General features: G+C 49.9%; 2 protein-coding genes across 3 annotated transcripts in view; both read right to left on the reverse strand.

The window, feature by feature from the left end:
- The window catches only part of MMP23B (matrix metallopeptidase 23B), an 11,846-nt gene extending 3,692 nt beyond the window's left edge, over window positions 1-8,154 (reverse strand). The window contains 4 exon segments of the mRNA XM_010147168.1: window positions 1-148; window positions 1,293-1,432; window positions 4,145-4,284; window positions 7,984-8,154. The exon segment at window positions 1-148 is cut by the window's left edge and continues 28 nt beyond it. Of these exon segments, the coding sequence (XP_010145470.1) occupies window positions 1-148; window positions 1,293-1,432; window positions 4,145-4,284; window positions 7,984-8,154 (599 nt within the window).
- An 8,270-nt stretch (window positions 8,155-16,424) lies between these two features.
- Window positions 16,425-19,513, reverse strand: part of MIB2 (mindbomb E3 ubiquitin protein ligase 2) — a 32,866-nt gene continuing 29,777 nt past the window's right edge. Inside the window, exons 16-18 of one of the 2 annotated variants that reach the window (XM_010147170.1) lie at window positions 19,107-19,291; window positions 18,280-18,345; window positions 16,425-17,418 (exon numbers count right to left, since the gene is read on the reverse strand). In XM_010147170.1, coding sequence (XP_010145472.1) covers window positions 17,177-17,418; window positions 18,280-18,345; window positions 19,107-19,291 — 493 coding nt within the window. In that variant the 3' untranslated portion in view covers window positions 16,425-17,176. The remainder of the gene's footprint in view (window positions 17,419-18,279; window positions 18,346-19,106; window positions 19,292-19,513) is intronic. The other variant, XM_010147171.1, reaches the window with a different exon arrangement.

Below are 19,513 nucleotides of genomic sequence, written 5' to 3' on the forward strand. Positions count from 1 at the left end.
GTGTTTCCCAATATCCAGTATTCATGGTCATCAAAATGGATCTCGCCGTTGGGCGGGAAGAAGGCATGGGCGAGCTCCCCCGTGGTGCCATCGAAGCAGTGGTGAATGAGAGACTCCAGGCAGTCTGTGTGGTTGATGGAGTAGAAGCCTGTGGAAAAAGCAGATCCGGTGTATCTCGACCTGTGGTTTCCTACGCAGATCTCTTGGCGTATCCCACACGTTTCCCAACCTACAGAGCCACAAAAGGCAAAGCCAACGCAAAGCAACGGCTACGTGATGCACGCTACACTCGGCCCGGTGATGACCCTGGATTTGGAGCCGTTCCCAGCAGACACAAATGAGTCTCCTTTTCAGAAAGGAATGCTGAGCTCTTCTTGCAACATCACACAGAGCTTTTGTTTTTCCTTTGGAGGGAAGTGGGACAGAGAGATGATAACCCCAGGATGGAATTGTTCCATTTTAAACGTGAACGAACAGCCTTAGAGCCACGGCTGCTCGCTGTCTTCCTGCCAGCATCACGACACCATTGCCGTGTCCCCTGCGTCCGCCAGCATCGGGCCACGCGGAGCTCACGTGGCAGGAGGACAGGCCCCTGGGAAGGAGTATCACGTGCTCCTAAGGAGCGTCAGGCCACACGAGAGTGAAGAGCACGTTGCGAAACAAGGGTCAGTCCGCTGGTTATCTCAGTGTTGCTGCCATCTGCACAGGAAATCGTTATTTCACCCAGAGCGTGAATCTCAGGGAGAATTCCCAGCTGGAGTTGGGACTGAGCAGCGAATGCCTCAGCACTAGCAGGGGTCAAGGCCTGAGAAACTCGGGAAGCAACTACCCGAGCGGCAGAAGGAAAGGGAGGAGGGAGGACAGGGAAAAGACGGCGCTTCAGCCGGAGGGAGATAAAAGCATCAACAAGCTGGAACCCGTCACCTGCCCTTTCCCTCTATGTGACCTTGGCTATGTCATTTCACTTCCCCATACTCAGCTTCCTGCTCTGTGGAGCAGAGAACCCTGTCTCCGTGGCAGATTTTGAGGGTTAATTCTTGTCAAATACCGAAAGCTTCCCGACTGCAAGATTCACAGAAAGTGTTAATTATGCTATTAACGTCTCCTTAGAGCAACTAAAAGTAGTTTTTCTCCCTGACTCAAGGCAAACGATGCCCCAGTCCTTCTCCAAGAGGCCCTGCTGAGCCCAGACAGCAAAGGAGGATGATCTCCCGGTTCCCATACTGAAACTCTGCAAGTCCCTCGGGGAGTTAAAATACCCAACGGCGGCCCAGCAGCCCGCGCAGCCTTACCGATTTTCAAGTCGCTGGGCACGTGGCGGGGCACCTCTCTGAAGCTGAAGGGTGAAACTTCACTCCACATTCGGAACGCAGCTGCTAGGCCCCTGCGTGTGTCCCTGGCATTGATGAGGTTTCTTGGGAAGGACAGGATCCTGTGGGAACACGGAACAACAAGAAAACGCTGTTCCCAAACGTCAGCTGAGGGTTCACACGGCTCCTTCAGACAATCAAGTCTTTCCACTCACTCTAACGGGTTCAAACCACGACTGGGGGGAGCTGAACATTAAGAATATTTAAAACAACTCCCACAGGGACTAATATAGTGCTGATATTCCTTGCAACCACACGTTCTGTTCTCCAGATTTGGCGCTCCTCAAGCACATCACTTCAGACAAAGATCTCCAGGAATGAAAAACTCCCAGTGTGTTCGGCAGCGCTGCTAGAGAGGAAACGGCTGTGTTTCGGCAGCCGGCGAGGTAACTCCGTAACACGCAGACCACAACGTATGCGCACACACTGAGTTATGATGTACAAAGGTTCGACAGTAAAACAAGTTATTTCCTTTGAAAAGAATCTTATCACTTGAGAGAGAAACTCGAGAGAGGTTTTTGCTTAGGCCACAGGTCCAGAACGGTAAGAAAAGCTACCGGTGCCGGACGGCAGAACCATGGAAACGTACAGATGGCTCCTAGAAACTTACCTTGTCCCAAAAGAAGGTCTGCATTCAGGAAATTGCCTGAAGTGTAGCAATTGGGAAAAGCTGTGTATATTCTGCTATCCCCTCTGGTTGTGTTTTAGCTATGCTGTTTATGTTCTCCCTTCGTCCCAGCACATCCTAAAGGGAGCAGAAGGTTTCATATCAAGCCAGGCTGTTAATGAGGGTAAACCTGGACAATTAAGACTGTTATAGGGCTTAGCCCGTTTGGGATGAGCATAAAGGGAGATGCATGTTCTCTGCTCGGTGTGAAGGAGTCAGGTTCATGCCACCCACTCGTTCGTTGAGCTTACGGGCAGAACTACCCCCGGCTACGCACCGGGAAGTCAACACGTGCTGATCAGCACCGCAGCCGCACCCACGGCACAACGCAACCACCGCCGCACGCTGAGCAAATAAAGCCAGTCAGTTACAAGGAGACTCCCGTGTAACAGCTACAGAGAAAACAGCGGGAACTGCAGCACCAGCCACACCTTGAAACCATCCTCCTGGCCCTGAGATACTCCCCCTCCTGCTTCTGTGGGGAAGAAAGGGGTAAGCGCAGAGCTCTGGGGCAGATGCAGCTGCTGTCCTGCCCACCCCACTTGCCCTCCGGTCCTCACCTCCCCTGCCTCAGGCCAACCCGCTGCCAACAGCTCAACACACTTCCCTTCTGTTTGTTGGTGACAGCTCTCGCACTCGTTAGTCACAGTCTGGTCACGATTCCAGAGGGACCCTTGCAGCTCCATAATGATGAACTCAGCCCAGTGCCAGGAAAAAGCTCCAACACACACTGAGGCTGCCAGAGCCACTTTTGAGCATCCCAAAATCCGGTGTGACCTGCCACTCAAGCCACTGCGGTTTCGCAGCGATTGCAGCCCTCTGGGGAGGCCGGGTCTGGGGCCTGCTCCAAGGCAGGAGTGGCTGAAGCTAGCAGCCACACTGAAAGGACCTTTGCAATCACATCAGACAGTGAAAACACCCTGATTCGGCTCCTGTGTCTCCAGGAAGACGCGGACTCCCAGCCAGGAGCGAACAGCCCTTTTTCAGCCAAACCTCCACAAGTCCTGCTGCTCCGAGGTTTACCGCGACAGTCCGAGCTACCTGCTGGGGTCGGCTTAGGGAACTGTTTGAGAGGATTCCCTCAGCCGTGCTGCGTGAGCTCACGCTAGCCCTCCTGAAACACATTCCACAATGCCATTAATATTTTCCCAGAGAGAAGCAGCATCTCTTCGGGCTGCTGCCACCACGGCCCATGGCACTGGGCAGTACCAGGGGCTGTTCAGCCACTGCTGAAGGGAGAGTGCTGCTCTAAGGTGAACACCAAGCTGGACGGACACGGCCTTACGCCAGCACAGAGCCAGACAGCAACGAGGAACAGCTAGGGGTGACGGTCCTTAGGACTCCATCGGCTGTGGCACTGAACAGCCTCGGTGTTGAAAGCACTGCACACGTACAGGGCTCCGTCACAGCAAACCCAGACCGCCCCGGGGCTGTACGGTGCTGCTGAAACGCTGCTGGTTCTGAGCTGTGGTAAACCCAGCTGGAAATCAGGAACCTAGACAGTCACTTTTTGTGGCAGAAATGCCTGAAAACGTCAGGGTTAACATTCACTCACCCTAGAACTGCCAAGGGTGTTCCATTTGTTAGCAATCTAAGAGCTGGCAGCCTTTCCCGAAGCCAACAGGGAGAAGGAGGTTCCTAAAAGCACTGAGCACTGACAGCCCTCCGTCCGCCTGAAATCACAGACCCTCTCAACAGCCATTTCCCTCAGTGAGGATTCAGGTAGGGAACCCTCTTAAAAACACCACGTGACAGAGTCAGTACACAATCCACTACTTTCCGAGGGAAGTGCCTGGTTCTGGGAAGCCAGAACCTGCCCCCAAAGAGTTTTACTGTCAGTAGCCTCAGCATGCAGCCACGAGTGCTACCAGCTCCTACCGCAGCCATGATGCTTCCCATCACCCGCAGCTGCGGTGTGGCATTTGTAGAAATAGCTGCTGCTTCAGAGCGGCTTGAGCAGCTACCCGTTCACTAGCCGACGGATTAGCAGTGTTCACGTGGTTGGTGTCTACACAGGGTAAACGCGGGTGAATAGCGATGCAGGAGAAGCTCAGAGCCCAGTGTCACTTAGAAAAGGGTAACCCTTGGGGCTAATGCGAGTCCGTACTTGTATGTCAAGTTGAAGTGGTCCCATTTCAAGTGCCCCGGTGTGATCGTGTATCGTTTTCTCCGGGCTGGAGGCCGAGGTGGGAAAGCTGGACTGTGCAAAGCACTCGCTCCATGAGGACCAGGCGATGCGGCATCTTCCTTAAAAGACAAAACAGGAGGTTGAAAGAGATGGGAGAGACTGCGGGGTTGAACAGCGCAAAGGAAAAACTGCTGGGTATGGGACAGGGGGAGGCGGAGGAGCACCACTGATGCTCCCTTATGGGTGTCCGGGAGACGAGTGCGTCAGCTGGCCACTGCTTTGCAAAGTGTGCCTGTTGCCAGCGTGCTGAACACAGCTGGGCAGAGCAAAAGAGGGGCGATACGGAGGGGTTCTTGGGGCATGTCATCCATCAGACATGGCAAGGAAGGCAAGGGAGCTGCAGTCAACACGGGATAAAGGCGGAGCTGTAGGCTCCCCTGAGCTGCTGCGAAATTCCACAACAGGGCACTGCAGCCTCTCTGCTCTCCTCTTGGAGCACGGCACAGATGGAGCAGAAGTGAGTCTGCAGCTCTTCCTGGAAAGTCTTCATTTCCTTTTCACTTTGCTATTGCTCTCCAGCCTCGCCACACAAGAAATGAAATACCGGACAAATGAGTAAAACAGGCAACACTCTGTGCAGAGAGCTCTTTATAAAGCTGCACCATGGATCTGAAATGCCTTCGAAGTAAATAGGAACCCTGGAAACCCTGGAGTGCATTTAAAACCATCATACAGTAAAAGACATCAAATTTGGTGTCAGGTCTGACACAAGCTGCAAAACCCTTTTAGTCCTGAGTAGTGGAGGTAAAAGAATGGGACCCAACACGGTTCTCTGGAAGGCTACCTGCTCTGCTTCCCCTTTTCAGGACTAAAGACACCGAATATCTCTGGGTCATCTCTGCTCCAGAGGCACCAAGACACTAAGTGACAGGTCCAGTGGCAGTGTTACAAGAGCTGCATGAGTAGGAGTTCGTTCAGCCCCGCAGCACATTCTACAGCGAGCAAGAGCTGTCTTCGTGGAAGAGCTGAGGTTCTGAGAGTCAAAATAACATACTCCCAGTTTCCCAGCAAGCAAACAGCAAGAAAAGACAAGAAGCTGGAAGTAACAGCTGCCAGATAACTGCACAAATCGCTGGCATCTCTCCATGGCTGTGGCTAGCCATGAGGAGTTAAGGCTGAGGGGCCCTATCCTAACAGGAATCCAGTCTGTGAGCCAGACTAGCTTGTGTCTCGTCCTCATCTCAGTGTATCTTTCCTAGAAGGACAGTCTTCTAGCCTTTCCTCCAGCTCAGCGGCGGGTCTGACTCACAGGTTGAGATCTCTGAATGTAAGGAACGCCGGGGCCACAGACCATCACCGTGAGACGTTAAACTAACACCTTGCTTTCTACGCTGCAAGCTTTTGGCAGGGCCTCGGATCACATTTCTGAGAGCCTTACGACGCCAACTGGCTCTTGAAAGAACGCACAGGATCACTTTTCCCTTTTAACCTTTGTCATTGCTGTTTTAAGGGATCTGACTTAAGAACCCGTACGCTTTGGTTCGCTCAGCTCAAGGCCTGGCCCCTTCACCAAGGCACGTGCCATGCGAGTACACTGGCTCTCGTCCCTCTCCCTTCACCTCCAGTGGCTTTTACCTCCGATTCTACCCTGAGAATGCCATTTTCCCTTGATATGAAAGGAAAATTTTGCATCCTTTAGAGCGGCAACACCAGGTGGAGGATCAGCTAGCCTGTGCATCATATCAGCGATCTGTTGGAGCTGTAAGAGAAGCCTGGAGAAGATTAGCTCATAATTACAGGATAAGAAGATATTTTCCCGTTTTCCTCCCGTTCTTTCAAGTAGGGTAGAATTAGGCAAATCCTTTCTGCCTTTGTTGTTTTCTCTACAATCCCTTGCCAGGACTGGTGCCGACTGCACGTTCGCTCTGGCACTGGCCAGGAATATCCCCGGATCACTGGCCCTGGGAATTCTCAGTCTACAAGCCCTGACTCAGGAGACCTGGTCACTTAGGATGGGATGAGGTAAGGTATTAACACTCTTCCGTAGCGGTCTATCCTTGTGGTAGATGCTCCTGCTCCTTAGCAAGGGCAGCAGAACATGCAGAGCATTTGCTTTCCAGCCTCTAGAATTCACAGACCAACCAGCGCCGTTTCCAGTTTATGGAGCTGTAAGATGCAACGGCTGAGTAACGGACACAGGCGGTTCTGCCTCCTCTGCCACTGGGACATCCAAGTACATCCTTGTAGGGTGAAACCCTGAGGCTCTCCTTAAAGCCCCCTGGGTATCCGCAGAGGAAAATGAGATAGAAACAGCCTGCTGGCTTCTCCTTCTACAAGGAAAACTCCAGCCACGAGGGAGAAAAATGATTGTCTTCTCTACAGCCACTGAGCTTAAAACCCTAAAGCCACGAGTGCTGAACAAGGGGAGGAGAAAGAAAGAAAACTGTGTCCCTCGTGAGCTTATCCTCAAAATACAAAACAAAGTAAGGGTGAGTCAGGCCCACCAGCCATCCCTGAAACCGGTCTCTGACCCAGTCGCTGGGTCAAGAAAGGTGCAGAGGGCTGAGTTCTCCCGTTGAGACATCCTGCTCAGCCTCGCCTCTACTCCAGTCTTTGTTCTACCAACCACCAGTGCAACAGGATGCTTTTCATTAAGAATGTGTTGCAAAATTAATGGGGAAGGGTGGGGTACCACACACATGCTGTAGCTCAGATGTAGGATTCTGAGAGAACTGGAATGAAATTTCACAGTATAATCTGGATCAAAGGATCTGCCTGGACGCCAGAGAACCAAGACTATGGGAATACTCGGAACTGGAGAAGAGGTCAGCTGCTCCCAGGAGGAAACCCATCCGACTGTGTGTTAAGGTCTCAAACACTCAAAACACTTGGGAGGCAGTAAAAGGAGGAGCTTCAGCCCTCAACACTGCAACAGACACCAACGTTACATATAAGGCAGACACTGGTCAACATCCCTGCTCTACGTCATTCGCCCTGTGCAGTCAGACCTCCGTTAATTTACTTCGCTGAGTTGTAGTGAATGTAACACACTCCCCTCTCCCCCTCCTAGTCACACAGTTCCCTCCTCATTAACTAAACAGTAATGTAACTCTGTGACCTAGGATCAATCAATCAAGAGCCCTGAGCATGTGATGCAAACGAGGGGTGCTATTGCCTGGGTCTTCCTAAACACAAATGGCAGGAAAGGACGCAAGCACGTTGAGAAAATTGGGGTTTTTTAGAAAATCACAAGCTAAAATTAAGCTAAAAGCAAAAATTAAGATCAGCTTCTGAGAGCCCCAGAGCCTCGCTATAGTTCCCCCCCGCCACTCTGCCCCAGCGTGTTCCTAAGGGATGGACCTTGGAAGGGAGTTAGTACCAGCAAACGGTGGGTCCAGCGTTAACTGCCAGTTCAGAGCTGAGCCCTGCCTCTGGAGTTCCTAGGGAAGCTCAGCTGCTCCAGGAATCAGAATATATGCGTGCCACATCATACTAGGCTGGGAGAGCAGAGGTACTCAGCGGAACAGCCAAAGCGCTGAGGGAAAACAACCCAAATCTGCACATTCACGGTTTGGTTGCCTGCAAACTGCACCCCCCTCGCAACAACCTGGTTCTACTTGGATGCACAATTACCTGCCAGGGTCCTTTGCAAAAAGGGACTCAAACAGCCATAAACACAACTTGTTGCCCTAAATTATTTACACGTTGTTTAGGTTGCTTCCTGAATTTACCTGTCTTCCTAGAAGACTGCACATGCACATGTATTTGATGTCCCCACTCCCCTTTCAAGCACTTGAGAATTAGATCCTTTCCCCTACCTGGCTTCTCTGAACTGCAGCTCCAGCTGGATCTCCCACAACAGCCAGCAAAGCCGCCACAGGGAATAAGCACAAAAATCCCACAAGGGTTCCACAGCCATTGCTCTTTTTCTGGTCAACCGAGTGGCAGCTCTTCCTTCTGTCTGCAGAAAGTTGTTCTCCTTGATCCATGTCGTTCTTTAATCCTTTTTAGGGGGAGATTCGACAGACACTCTCCTCTTCATGGAATGCATTGGTAATCCTTATGCTCCCAGTTGCATCTGGAGCATCTGTGAGCAGCCCTGCCGTGACTGCCAAAGTGGTGCAGAATCACTCCAGTTTCAAAAAGCCCTAAAAAAATAAAATGAAAAAAAAAAAATGTAGACTTTACATTAAGCCTCTTTCCAACGTGCCAAAGATTCTCTCAGCCTCCGCCAAGTGGGATCATGTTACTGCAGCTGAAAGTTGGGCTGGCGGAGGAAAAGCAGCAAAGTGAAACAAGCTGGGATGGACACGAACCCTTTTCTTTTAACTGACTGTACAGTAACAGAGGACAAATCTGCAGTTGTCAGCTCTATGTCATGAAAAAATTGGGAGAGGGGGGCAGAAAAAGGGAATCTAGAATCCAGCATCATGCCCTTGGAATGTTTCATTAGGGATACTTAACGCTAGCAGAGCTGTCATTTGTCAGGGGCTGTCTTCAGGAGCAGGATGAAAAATGAGATGCTGTCAGAGAGCAGGCTGGGCTTCTCTGCTGAGGAGATTCTGCTCAGGGAGTTTACAAACTCTGATAAAAGTAAACATCGACTCCGTCTTCCATTAAATCTGGGAAGTGAGATGCAAATTTCTTGTGTACTCGGGAGCTACCCAGCACGGGGCTGTCCTGCTGGGAAAGACAAGTATTTTCTGAACCCCGCTGATTTTGGGTACCTCAGGCTGAGCCCATCACAAAGGCTGACTCGGAGGAGCGAGCAGTCGGTCTCTAGTTGTCGGGGTCCTCAGGGCACCTCCAGGCTGCAGATGTGAGGTCAGTCCAGGGCTCTGTAAAAAGCTTACTCAGAAACTCTCAAGTTTTCAGGAATAGCTGCACATCTGCCTGGTCAGTGGGCACTGGTCAGCGCTCCGGCCGAGCGGGGTGTCCTTGGCTGAGTGGGGTGTCCTTGGCTGACCAGACAGCCGAGAGGGAACTGTGCAGTCTCCGAGTCTGACAGGCAGGGAGGGGGCAGTTCTGGTGCCAGCCAGTATAAAACATTCCTAGGGCATATCCGAAGCGCTTGAAAGGAAACTTCTTGCACATTTAATTATGAAAAATGGTTTCTTTTGAATGATTTTTCCCTGGTTCATAATCAAACTTTGTTAAGTTTCATGTATTTTCAGACTAAAACTGGCCGGAGCTTTAAAACAACTCAGAACAAATACGACCAATGACTCTGTACAGTTCCACGAGTATTTTCTGGTTCACTTTTCACCACGCTCCCCCCTGGAGAAAAACCCATGCTTTCTGCAGAGAGCGGGTGAAGTGCAGCCGTTGTTCAGATACCAGGAGGAGAGGGTAAGGAGCAACGTGGAAGGGAGTTATGGATAGGATTACAAAGGAAAGCTGGAAGTAGGCGGAAGAGAGAGCAGAAAGCAAGGGTAGAGGGCTCAGCCATCAGCTGCAGCTTTCCAGGGATAGTTACACCTCTTCCCCAGTAGCACAGCTGGCAGAAGGAAACGTGCCTGCGCGCGAGCGCTCTGAACAAGTGCTTTGTTTGCAGTTCCAGAGCGGTGCAAATGCACCTCCATTTGTGGGGCAAGCTGTAGACCACACACGAAGCGAGAAACTGGGAACAACCCACTCCTAAAGATCCCAGTGTCTCAGGTCCCCTGAACAAGTTCCTGTCGGAGTCTGCAGAGAGAGTGATAGAGAAGGGAATCCAAGCAAAAACCTGCCTTGGAATGGGGCTTATAAACTTCAGCCAAGAGCTCTTCTGCAGTGGAGCAGTACTAGGGTGAAAGAAGAACACTGCTAGCGAACAGGGCGCTGGAAGAACACTGAGTTTCAGGCACGGAACTGCGTAACAGCATCAAGTGCCTCTGCCTTTCATACGGCGAGTACGAGTCAGCAGGGTTTGAAGAAGACTTCAGCTCACACACAGCTACATACAGCCCCTCCTCTTGCCAGAGCATCCCAGCATCTCGCAGTCCCTCAGAGCGTTTAGTCCCACGTCAGTCGGGTCGGGCAGCGCTGTTCTTGGCACCTTACAGGTTAAGACCCACAGGACTGCACAGGAGAGAAGACGTGCTGAGGTCAAGCATGGAACCTTAAGGAGCAGGACCCTGAAATCTTCCCAGCACCCGGTCAGTGCATTACTGTTCCTGAAGATGACCACACAAACCTGAATTTGAAAGCATGGGTTAAGAACTCGCACAACCACGCAGCCTGAGGGAACGAAGAGTTTCCTTTACCCTAATGTAAAGAAAGTAAAAGTTTTTGTAAAATACATCTCAGCTCAGACCCCCTCACCCAAGTTAGTATCTAGAGCTTAAGTAAAAGTGCATTCTTGAGGACCTCACTGTTCTTGAGTACTGATTCACGCAGCTAGGAAAGGTTAGCACAGCCAAGCCCTTTTCTTTGAGGCACTGAGACCTTCTGAATGGGGCCAGAGACCATCCTGCACACCAGCTATTCACCTCCCTGTGCCACGTGCTGGCTGATGGGAATCTTTAGCTGCAGAGATGATTCACGACCTCTCTGACACCTAGGCTGCTGCTTCCCTGTCAAGGTAGCAGGCAGGCTATACCTCGGCGGATCCGAAGCGAGAGCGGCAGGTTTCTTGGAAAGCACGTAGTTCACTTTCCCCCCACACGCCGGGAATGCACCGTGCCCATCCGCATGGAAACTCAGTGCCTGCGCATCCAACTTTACCACACCACTGGCTGCAGAATGCTTTCGGAACTGTTAAAATTGAAGCCAAATATTTGCTCAGACACCAGCTCAGCAGCAAGGCCAAGACAAACCCCAGTTATGATGGCAGCGAGGGTCAGACGAGGAAAGCTCTGGTGCGGAGGTATTCCGAACTCAGACACAGGAGCTGAGGGACAGACATGAACTCGGTGCTGCGCACGCTAACAACGCTTCCGATAAAGTCACTCTGCATCTGGATGCTTTGCTGCACAAGTTCTGGCCAGAATCCTCAGTGGCACAGCTGGTACAAAGCTGAATTTCAGGTTTATACTTCGTTCATTAATACTGTGGTGGTTCATTTCAAGCACAGTAGATTTTAAGGATTATGAGGACCAGAGAGCGCATCTGTTGACATTTCGACCCAGGGCAGAGGACAGGGGTAAGAATATCATGGCTTTCCCAAGAGATACTTACGCTTACGGGACTCTCAGATGCAGCCATTAGTGGCCTCAAATCTGCAGCACTTGTCAGAATTTAAGCCTCTTTCAGACACTTCAGACAGCTCCCCAGGCTCCATTCTGGGAGCCACTGTTGCCCTCTGCCAAGGGCAAGTTAGTCAGGACTCAAGTTTTATCTCTGTCTTTTCCAACAGCTGGAAACCGTCTCCGTGCTTTACCAGGCAGCCTGAGCCCCGGAAAGGATGGCTTCTGTGTAATGCAGAGAACTGCTGCTGTGACTTCGGAGCTCTGATGAATTTTACAGGTCTCAGGTTCTCGAGTGCGGGTATTTGGTTTGGACTGCAGACGAGAACTGTCATCCTGACTATATTTGGACAGAAAACATTCCTGGCTTTGGTTTCTGCACAGCGTCGAAGAGCAATGGAACACATTACACTTTGAGGGAATCCATATGGTGTAAGGGGGAAGAGGGGAGGAAGGCAGGGCTGCAGATCCGGCTTTGCTCTGTCTTCCTGCTCTTAGTCACCAGGACCTGGATATCATTTGTAGGGAGCTGGGATTTTCTAAACAAACACTTAGGGATGCATATCCTGAGCTGTCTGCAGGCAGTAAATGTCAGATGAAAAGGCAGGCTCAGAGCAGCTGGCAAGGGAATGACCGTTGCATAAAGTGCTCACACTAGGGACTGTGGAAAACACAAAGGGTTGGGCCATTCGCACAACACAACGCACTTTCCGTGTTAAACCACCTCAGTCCCGCTCTGCTATTGCCCAAGAGTTTGAAGCAGGGCTGCTGTATAATGCACAGCGTACGAGGGGGCTACAAGGAAACTGGGGGGGACTTTTCACCAGGGACTGTAGTGACAGGACAAGGGGTAACGGGTTTAAACTGAAAGTGGGGAGGGTTAGATTAGATATCAGGAAGAAATTCTTCCCGGAGAGGGTGGGGAGGCACTGGGACAGGTTGCCCAGAGAAGCTGTGGATGCTCCATCCCTGGGAGTGTCCAAGGCCAGGCTGGATGAGGCTTGGAGCAACCTGGTCTAGTAGAAGGTGTCCCTGTCCATGGCAGGGGGGTTGGAACTGGACGGTCTTTAAGGTCCCTTCCAACCCAAACCATTCTGTGATACGGCTGCACTCCCAAGAGCAAGCTTTAGCTCAAAAATAAATACCTTTCACTTCCCTGGATTCTTCTTAGCATTCCTCTCCTCCCCTTTACTCAGCATCGTTAGCATTAACGGTTACTTTCAGCACTATTTCCAAAGGGTTCTCCCTGCTGAATTTGCCACGTTTAAGAGGAAAGCTAGCCCGGGCGCGGCAGGGCAGGAAGCACGCTGGCACTGCTTCGCTCAAGTCCCGAGAATGACACAGGAACAACCTACTACAACGTCTTTACTCATGCTGAGAGTCACTACGCAGAGCACAACCATTGCTGCTAGAGCTGTAGCTGTCTGACTATCCAAACTGAATCTCACCTCCCAGGAAACCTCTTATTTATTCATGGATTAAGTGCATGCTATTCCACACTGGAACAAAGTGCTCGCGTTAGCTTCCCCCACTGTGAACTGGGAGCTCTACGTGGACGTGGGGAAGACCGGGAAGGAAGAAGGACCTAACATCGGATCGTGTTTGGCGGCTCAAGGCCTGAGCATCAGCGTTTCATCTCTGGGGCACCAGTCCAAACGCAGGCCACAGGCAGGGGAGGGGGGTGCACACAGCTGAATGTGATTTACCACACATTGGCTCCTTGGTGGCCCATGTGAAAAGCGTTAGCAAATCCTCATATAGCTCTTATTTTAAAAAGCACTTACATATTTATTCACTCATCTCACAACTTGGGGGAGAGGGAAAAAAAAAACCAACCCAACATTCTTGCGTGGTTCCTGTGGGAAAAGCCGTTAAAACTTGGACTTTTTCAGTGGGTCGTGGACTAAAAAGGATTGTATCTGCTGTAGCAGGGAGCAACATTCCCATGGGAGGGGGGAGAATAAGAATGTTCTTTGGTCCCCAAGCATTCTCCCGCTTTCTATCGTGCAGCCCCTCGTGATCAGCATCTGCTGATGTTCCTAGAATAAGCCACGGTCTGCTGAACAGCAAATGAACTGAAAACAAGGGCTTGCTCCAGCTGGCAAAGAAAACGGAATATTTTGCTTAACTGTCAATTTGGAGCTGCAGCTCACAGAAGTGCCTGTACAGGCCTGACCTTGCGTTAGCAGGGAGACGTGGTCTTGACCCCAGTCAGAAGCTCAGCAGTCCGGTCACGGCCACGTAGCGATTGCAGGAGCGGAGCGAGGGAGATGCTTCTCAATACACAGGTACTAAAGCGTGTCCATAACCGGGTAAGAACTGCTTCCCTGAGTGGGGATATTTCGCTGTTGCCCTTTGGTGGGCTATATTAATAATCTGTAGTCCATCTGTGGGTGGACAAATCCTCCCGAAATCCTGGAGGCTGCATGGACGAGTGGGAACATAATCAAAGGAGCAGTGGGTTCTTTTCCCGGCTCTGCCGTTGGACAAGCTATCTCCCTCTCTCCTCTCCCTGGGGCTCATGCTGGCTGTGAAACACAGTTTTGGCCACTCTTCCAAAGGAAACCCTGTTTCTGAGCACGGGATGAGCGGCCGTCTTACAGCTGGAGTTGCACACCAGAAAGACTAGCGAGTTTCCTCCCTTTTAAAGCCAGGGCTGTACACTGCTGCAGGGGATAGAGCTGCATTTCAGGGGGTGGCAGAAGCCCCCGCGACAAGAAGCAGCTTCCCAGCTCGTTTGTGGAAGAGCCGGCAGTCCCATTTTTGTGAGACCAACCAGTAATAAACACCAAGCAGAGAGTTACTCACTCTCCACACTGATTAACTACTGGCAGTATTTTTGTCTTTAAAGGAGCATTTGCCTACTGCTCTGACATCTCCTTGCCTCTCTTCCACCCCTGGCTGTTCAATAACCAGCAAGGGTACCAACTGGTGAGAAAGGGGAGGAACATCTCCCACCCCCCCCTTTCCTCTCTTGTAATCTCCATCTAAATTTAACGCAACTCCTAATCTCAGGCCAGGCTCTTGTCTCTCTTCCTGCTCACTACAGGTAGCTTTTTCTTCTCATACTTCAGATTCAGGCCCAAACTGGAGCAAACTATTTTGCAAGCTGAGACTCCAGGCCACATTACACATGAACTAGGTGAACTACCAAGTAGGTGAAGCTAACCGTTTCACCCAGCGTGGCACCCAATCCCTCCGATCCTGGTTCTCCATGCAAACCAGCTTATCAGGAAAGAGAGAAGAGCAGAACCTTCTTCCCTTCTCCAAAGCCTCCGACTTCCACGGAGCTGAGCCTGCCATGGGAGGCAAAGCTTGCCAAAACCATACCTGGCGCTTAAGGACATCCGCTTGCCTTCTGTTAACTCCTGTGGCTCCACTGACCGTCTTGTTTCTTCTCAGCTGAGGTTCCCCTTCTTCTTACTAGGAAAATGAAAGGGTCAAGATGGTGTTTAACAGCTCAGCTCCTCACAAGCGGTCACAGCAGGAACAGGGAAACGAAAAGACTCTATTCCCAACCTGAACGCTACGTCTGCGAACCAGGTCTGTAGTTCTCCAGCGGGTATGTTGTGCTGTGCAATATTCCCTCTTTTTGGCCAGCTAATGAATTTCAGATATGAAAACAAGATCAGGAGATCCTGAAATGGAACTTGCATTTTTTAAAAATTAAAACATAAAATTGAAGGGTGTTCTTCTTTCCAAAAAAAACAAAATCTCTTTTCATTAGCCAGGGAAAGGAAAAATCATTTCCATTTTCCCTAACAGCTGCAGAGCTGAGAGGTCAAAGGCTGCAGTTGTCCTACAGTTTTTTTCCTTTAGGGAGAATAATCGCTTGGAAGCTTCTCTTCATTTAGTATCCAAACAAATTATTTCAAAATGAAGCAGATGCTCCCTGCTGTTTTTTTTTTTTTTTCCTGAATAAACTGACACTTCAGAAGCAACAGATGAAAAACCACAACACATTGAACAGCTTCCCACCTCTGTCCCCGCTCTCCCAAGGGCCAGCACACACCGGCACTTAACACACGCCACGAAGTACCGACCAGTTTCACCCTTAGTAAACTGCTTTTGGATTTGACGTAGAGGCTTCTGAAAGATCTGTATTTCAAAAAAAAAAAAGCTTAGCACAGGGTTGGGGTAATATACAGCCTGGAAAATTAGTGACTTGCACCAAATAGTGGTGAAAGCAGCTCTTACGTTACGAAGACGGCTCAGTTTTGTTCTTGGTGAAAATGCCCCTTGCCTATTTTCTCTTGCTGTCCTACTGCAACACAGCAAACATTCCAGGGAAATGTCTGGTTTATCCCAAAGGAACTTACGCTAACATGACTGCTAGGAAATAGGTAAATGAGTACCTGCACCTCTGACTTTTACCAAAGCTGCTTCTGACATTCATCTGTGGGTTATCTGGGTGTTAAATCTATCCCAATCAAATAATTTAGGGGTCAAATCTATCCCATTTTCATAGCTCAAAAATATCGACTGAAACTGCAACAGCTTCAAGTGAATATTTCATCAGAGGTCAGGACATAAGACCTTCTCGCAAGGGATAATCGAGTAGTAAATATTCCTGTAACTACCACATATTCCTATCATATTCCATTGCTAACAACCACAAACCGCAGAGGAACACAGCATTTTGGTTTGTTTCAAATATTGCTTGCAATCCGTAACCAAGAGTATGTTTGTGTACAGCGGTGTCACTGAAGACACACACCGCACGCAAACACGTATGTACGCACACACACGCGCGGCACGCCGGCCCTACAGGCTGCCACTGCCACTGACGGTGACCTTACAGGATGGACTCAGTGGATAATATTGCTTCCATCAGACAGCTGGAAAACACAATACAGCCGGATCCATATTTCAGCGACTGTTTGTACATTCATTTTAATGTTCAGGAAAATATATATTTTATTAAGTTTTACTGCAAAACAAAGAAACAAAAATGAAATCCCTTTTTCTCGTGTCTTATTTCTTACTATTTATTTTCTTTACACTTTGGAGTATTTAACACCTGCCTTTGGCATTATGGATAGAAAGCTCAGGAGTCTCTGAACACACGGTCGTGCCAAAAAAAAAACCAACCCAAAAATGGAAGAAGAGTGTCACTTAGAGGTTAGAAATATTTGTTGTAACAACATTTTCTCCAATCAGTGTTCACTACTTTATCTCTAAGGCACACGCTCTGTCTTTAGGATCTCATGACATCCAGATTTGCCACTGTCAGTCCAAGTTCTTGTTGAGCCCGTAGTGCTAGTTCAGAGCACGCTGTCTTGGGACGCTACCTGCCTACCACTGACAGGCATCCAGGAGAACGAACGCTGTCACCCATCTCCTCTTGCATCTCCTCACGTGAAGCACAAGTTTACACTTTGCTGTTGCCTGCTGAGGTGTAAGGTAAATCTTCCGACAGCATCTCCTTTCAGAGCAACACAAGGCTGCGGACCTGCAGGGTCAGGTCACCAGACACGATGCATCACTGGAGCCAGATGCCGTTGAAAACATCCGCGTATGGAATGCTATTCGCTTCTGGTCTGCAAGTCTCACACTTTCAGTAGGCAGGTCAGTCTTCTTCACTTCAGGTCTTCTGCTGGCTCAGCAGCAGAGGGTGAGGGGGCTTGCCTGCGCTCCAGCACCGCTCCTGGGCCTTAGGACACTGTAAGTAGAGGGGACCCCGTCCACCTCCACCCAAGTCACATCAGTTATCTGCTTCCCACTCTTCCGAGATGGCTTTTCAGGGAGCCAAACACACCAGCCTGACTAGCACTTCTCATCTAAAATGCAAACAAAAAGGACATAAAGGAGGGAGGTGGGAACGGGAAGGGAAGCAAGCATATCCTTAGACAAAGATCTGAATCCTCTCCCGGATAGCCTGCCGGCAGATGGGGCAGACAGTAAGGGCTGTGCTGCAGTCTGGGCAAGAGCCATGTCCACACTGGAAGACCAGTTTGATTTGGTCATCGATGCACACAGGGCAGGTGATGCGCTCTTCCATCTGCCGGTAGCGGTTCTGCAGCTCCTCCATCAGCTTCCTCTGATCTGTGGATTCAGAGCTTGGGCTGCACTCCACCTCGGTGCTGTCTGCAGGGGTGGACAGCAGGAAGACAGTTAGTCACCAGTGTGCTCTGCCTCGCGCAGTGCCTCTAATGACACTCTGCCCCTCACGAGAAACGCTCTTCACTGAGACTTATCCATGGATCCCTCAAACAAAAGGCCTGCGATGCTGCTTTTTACAGACTGGCCAGTGTTGCTTTCCTCTGTTTAGTCGCTCAGCTGGTGTGTGTGTCTGAGTTAGTTTGGTTGTATTTTTTAAAGGAAACAAAACGTTGTCTGAAATGTCCTGCCTTGGTGTTCTGGGACATGCTGCTGCTACCTTCAAGTAAAAACATTCAGAGCTGGTTGTGATGCTCTGCCATACTAGTCCTCACTGTGCTGTGAATACTATGTTCTCTCAACCTCCTGTTCACATCTGGGATTCAAATTCACAGTCAGGATTCGACCACTCCTGGTTTCAGCTTAATACAGGCCACTGTTCATCTTCTGCTCCTCAACCTTTGATTAGGTAGCTTTGCACTTCAGTATCGATGCCCCTTTCCCCAACTTTCTGGAACTGGTTGCACGTCAGTGGTGCAAGAAGTGATTTCAAACCCATAAAGCTGAAGCAAGTTTGGGGACGGGGAGCTTGCCAAAGGCACACTGAAGAGATCACTGACGGGGAAGCCCTGCTGGTATTTTCAGAGGCCTTGATGTTCCTCCTCCAGCGGAAATCCGCATGCAAATGTCTCATTTGGATCTCTCATCATTATTTTGTTGCCAGCTGCCCAAACCAAAACCAAATCAACTTGCTTCCTTACACTTATTTCATTGAGAAACATTGATTCTGCTCAAACTAACGCTGTGCAGGACCCTTCCCACGGCACTTGGCAGCAGCAGCAAACCTACCTTGTTTCAGTTTTTTGGTTATTGTCACTTGACACTTGATGCACTTCTTCATTCTCCTGGAGCATTCTACCAGAAAGGATACAAGAAGAGATTACGATTAAGCCCACTGATGCCAGAATCCAGAGGAAGACAGTAGACTCAAGAACATCAGCTTGGAACAACCTGAGCCCTCCCTGGATGATAACGAGATCATTTCTGACAGAAATGAAGACACTACTTTCTCTTGGAGCTATGTCCTAGTCTCTTGGTTTAGTCTTGCTAGTGGCACAATGTTCTGTGCCACTGGGACTGCTGCACTGTGGATCAAAACAGCCCTTTTCTCTGAGGGAAAAGGATGCAGCTCTGGCACACAGTCCTTATTGAATTCCCTGTGGTCAGACTGTGAGCACGTCGTGACATAAACTTGCTGCCGTGGTTTGACCAGGCTGCCATTAAACCAACTGAAATACAAACCAGTAACAAAAGCCAGAGAAGAAGGAAGTCCTTCTCAGGAGGTTTTTGACAGATAAAGCACTGCCAGCTAGAACTGAAAAATCTGGCTTTCCTCCTGAATTACCCAGGTCATCTATAAGCACAAGCAAAGCTGCCTGGGGTCCCAAACAGCATGTAGTGAGAACACTCTGGGTTTTCCATAGATGGCTTTGGACATCTTAGATAAGATGGCAGTGCTGAACTCATGCTGGGGTGGTTTCAGGGCACAAAGGGCACAATAGCTTTGTGTCTAAACAGAGTTTGATTTATGAGAGTCCAGCTAGGGAAGCTGTGTGATGCAACAGGATAGAAAAAATTTTAAAAAGGAACAAACCCCACCGCCAAAACAGACTTACCTTCACACACAATACTGTGTTGGCAGGGGAAGAAATGGATGAGCAAGGCCAGCTCTGAGCAGACCAGGCATTCGGTGGGGGCTGCCACACTGGAGACACTCAGGTTGGTCATTGTGTTGGGGGTGGTGTGCACACGGCGAAGGCTGCAGGTGATGGGTGAGCTGTCTGAAGAAATCTGTTGTTCCCTGCAACCGTGAACACGTAATAAAATTTGAGCCACGTGCTCCATCCAGGTCCTGCTTCAGTAATCAGATAAAATTGTATTGAACCCTGGCAAACACTCCACAGGGAGACAGAGCCGCAGATGCTCGGGTAGCATAAACTTGTGAACCTTCACTGCTCTGGTGGGACCAACTCAGCCCACAGTAGCCTGGATTCTGATTGGATCTATCTAAATAAAAAAAGGG

The sequence above is a fragment of the Eurypyga helias genome, unplaced genomic scaffold (genome assembly GCF_000690775.1).
Source record: "Eurypyga helias isolate BGI_N326 unplaced genomic scaffold, ASM69077v1 scaffold11322, whole genome shotgun sequence".
NCBI classification, from domain to species: Eukaryota; Metazoa; Chordata; class Aves; order Eurypygiformes; family Eurypygidae; genus Eurypyga; species Eurypyga helias.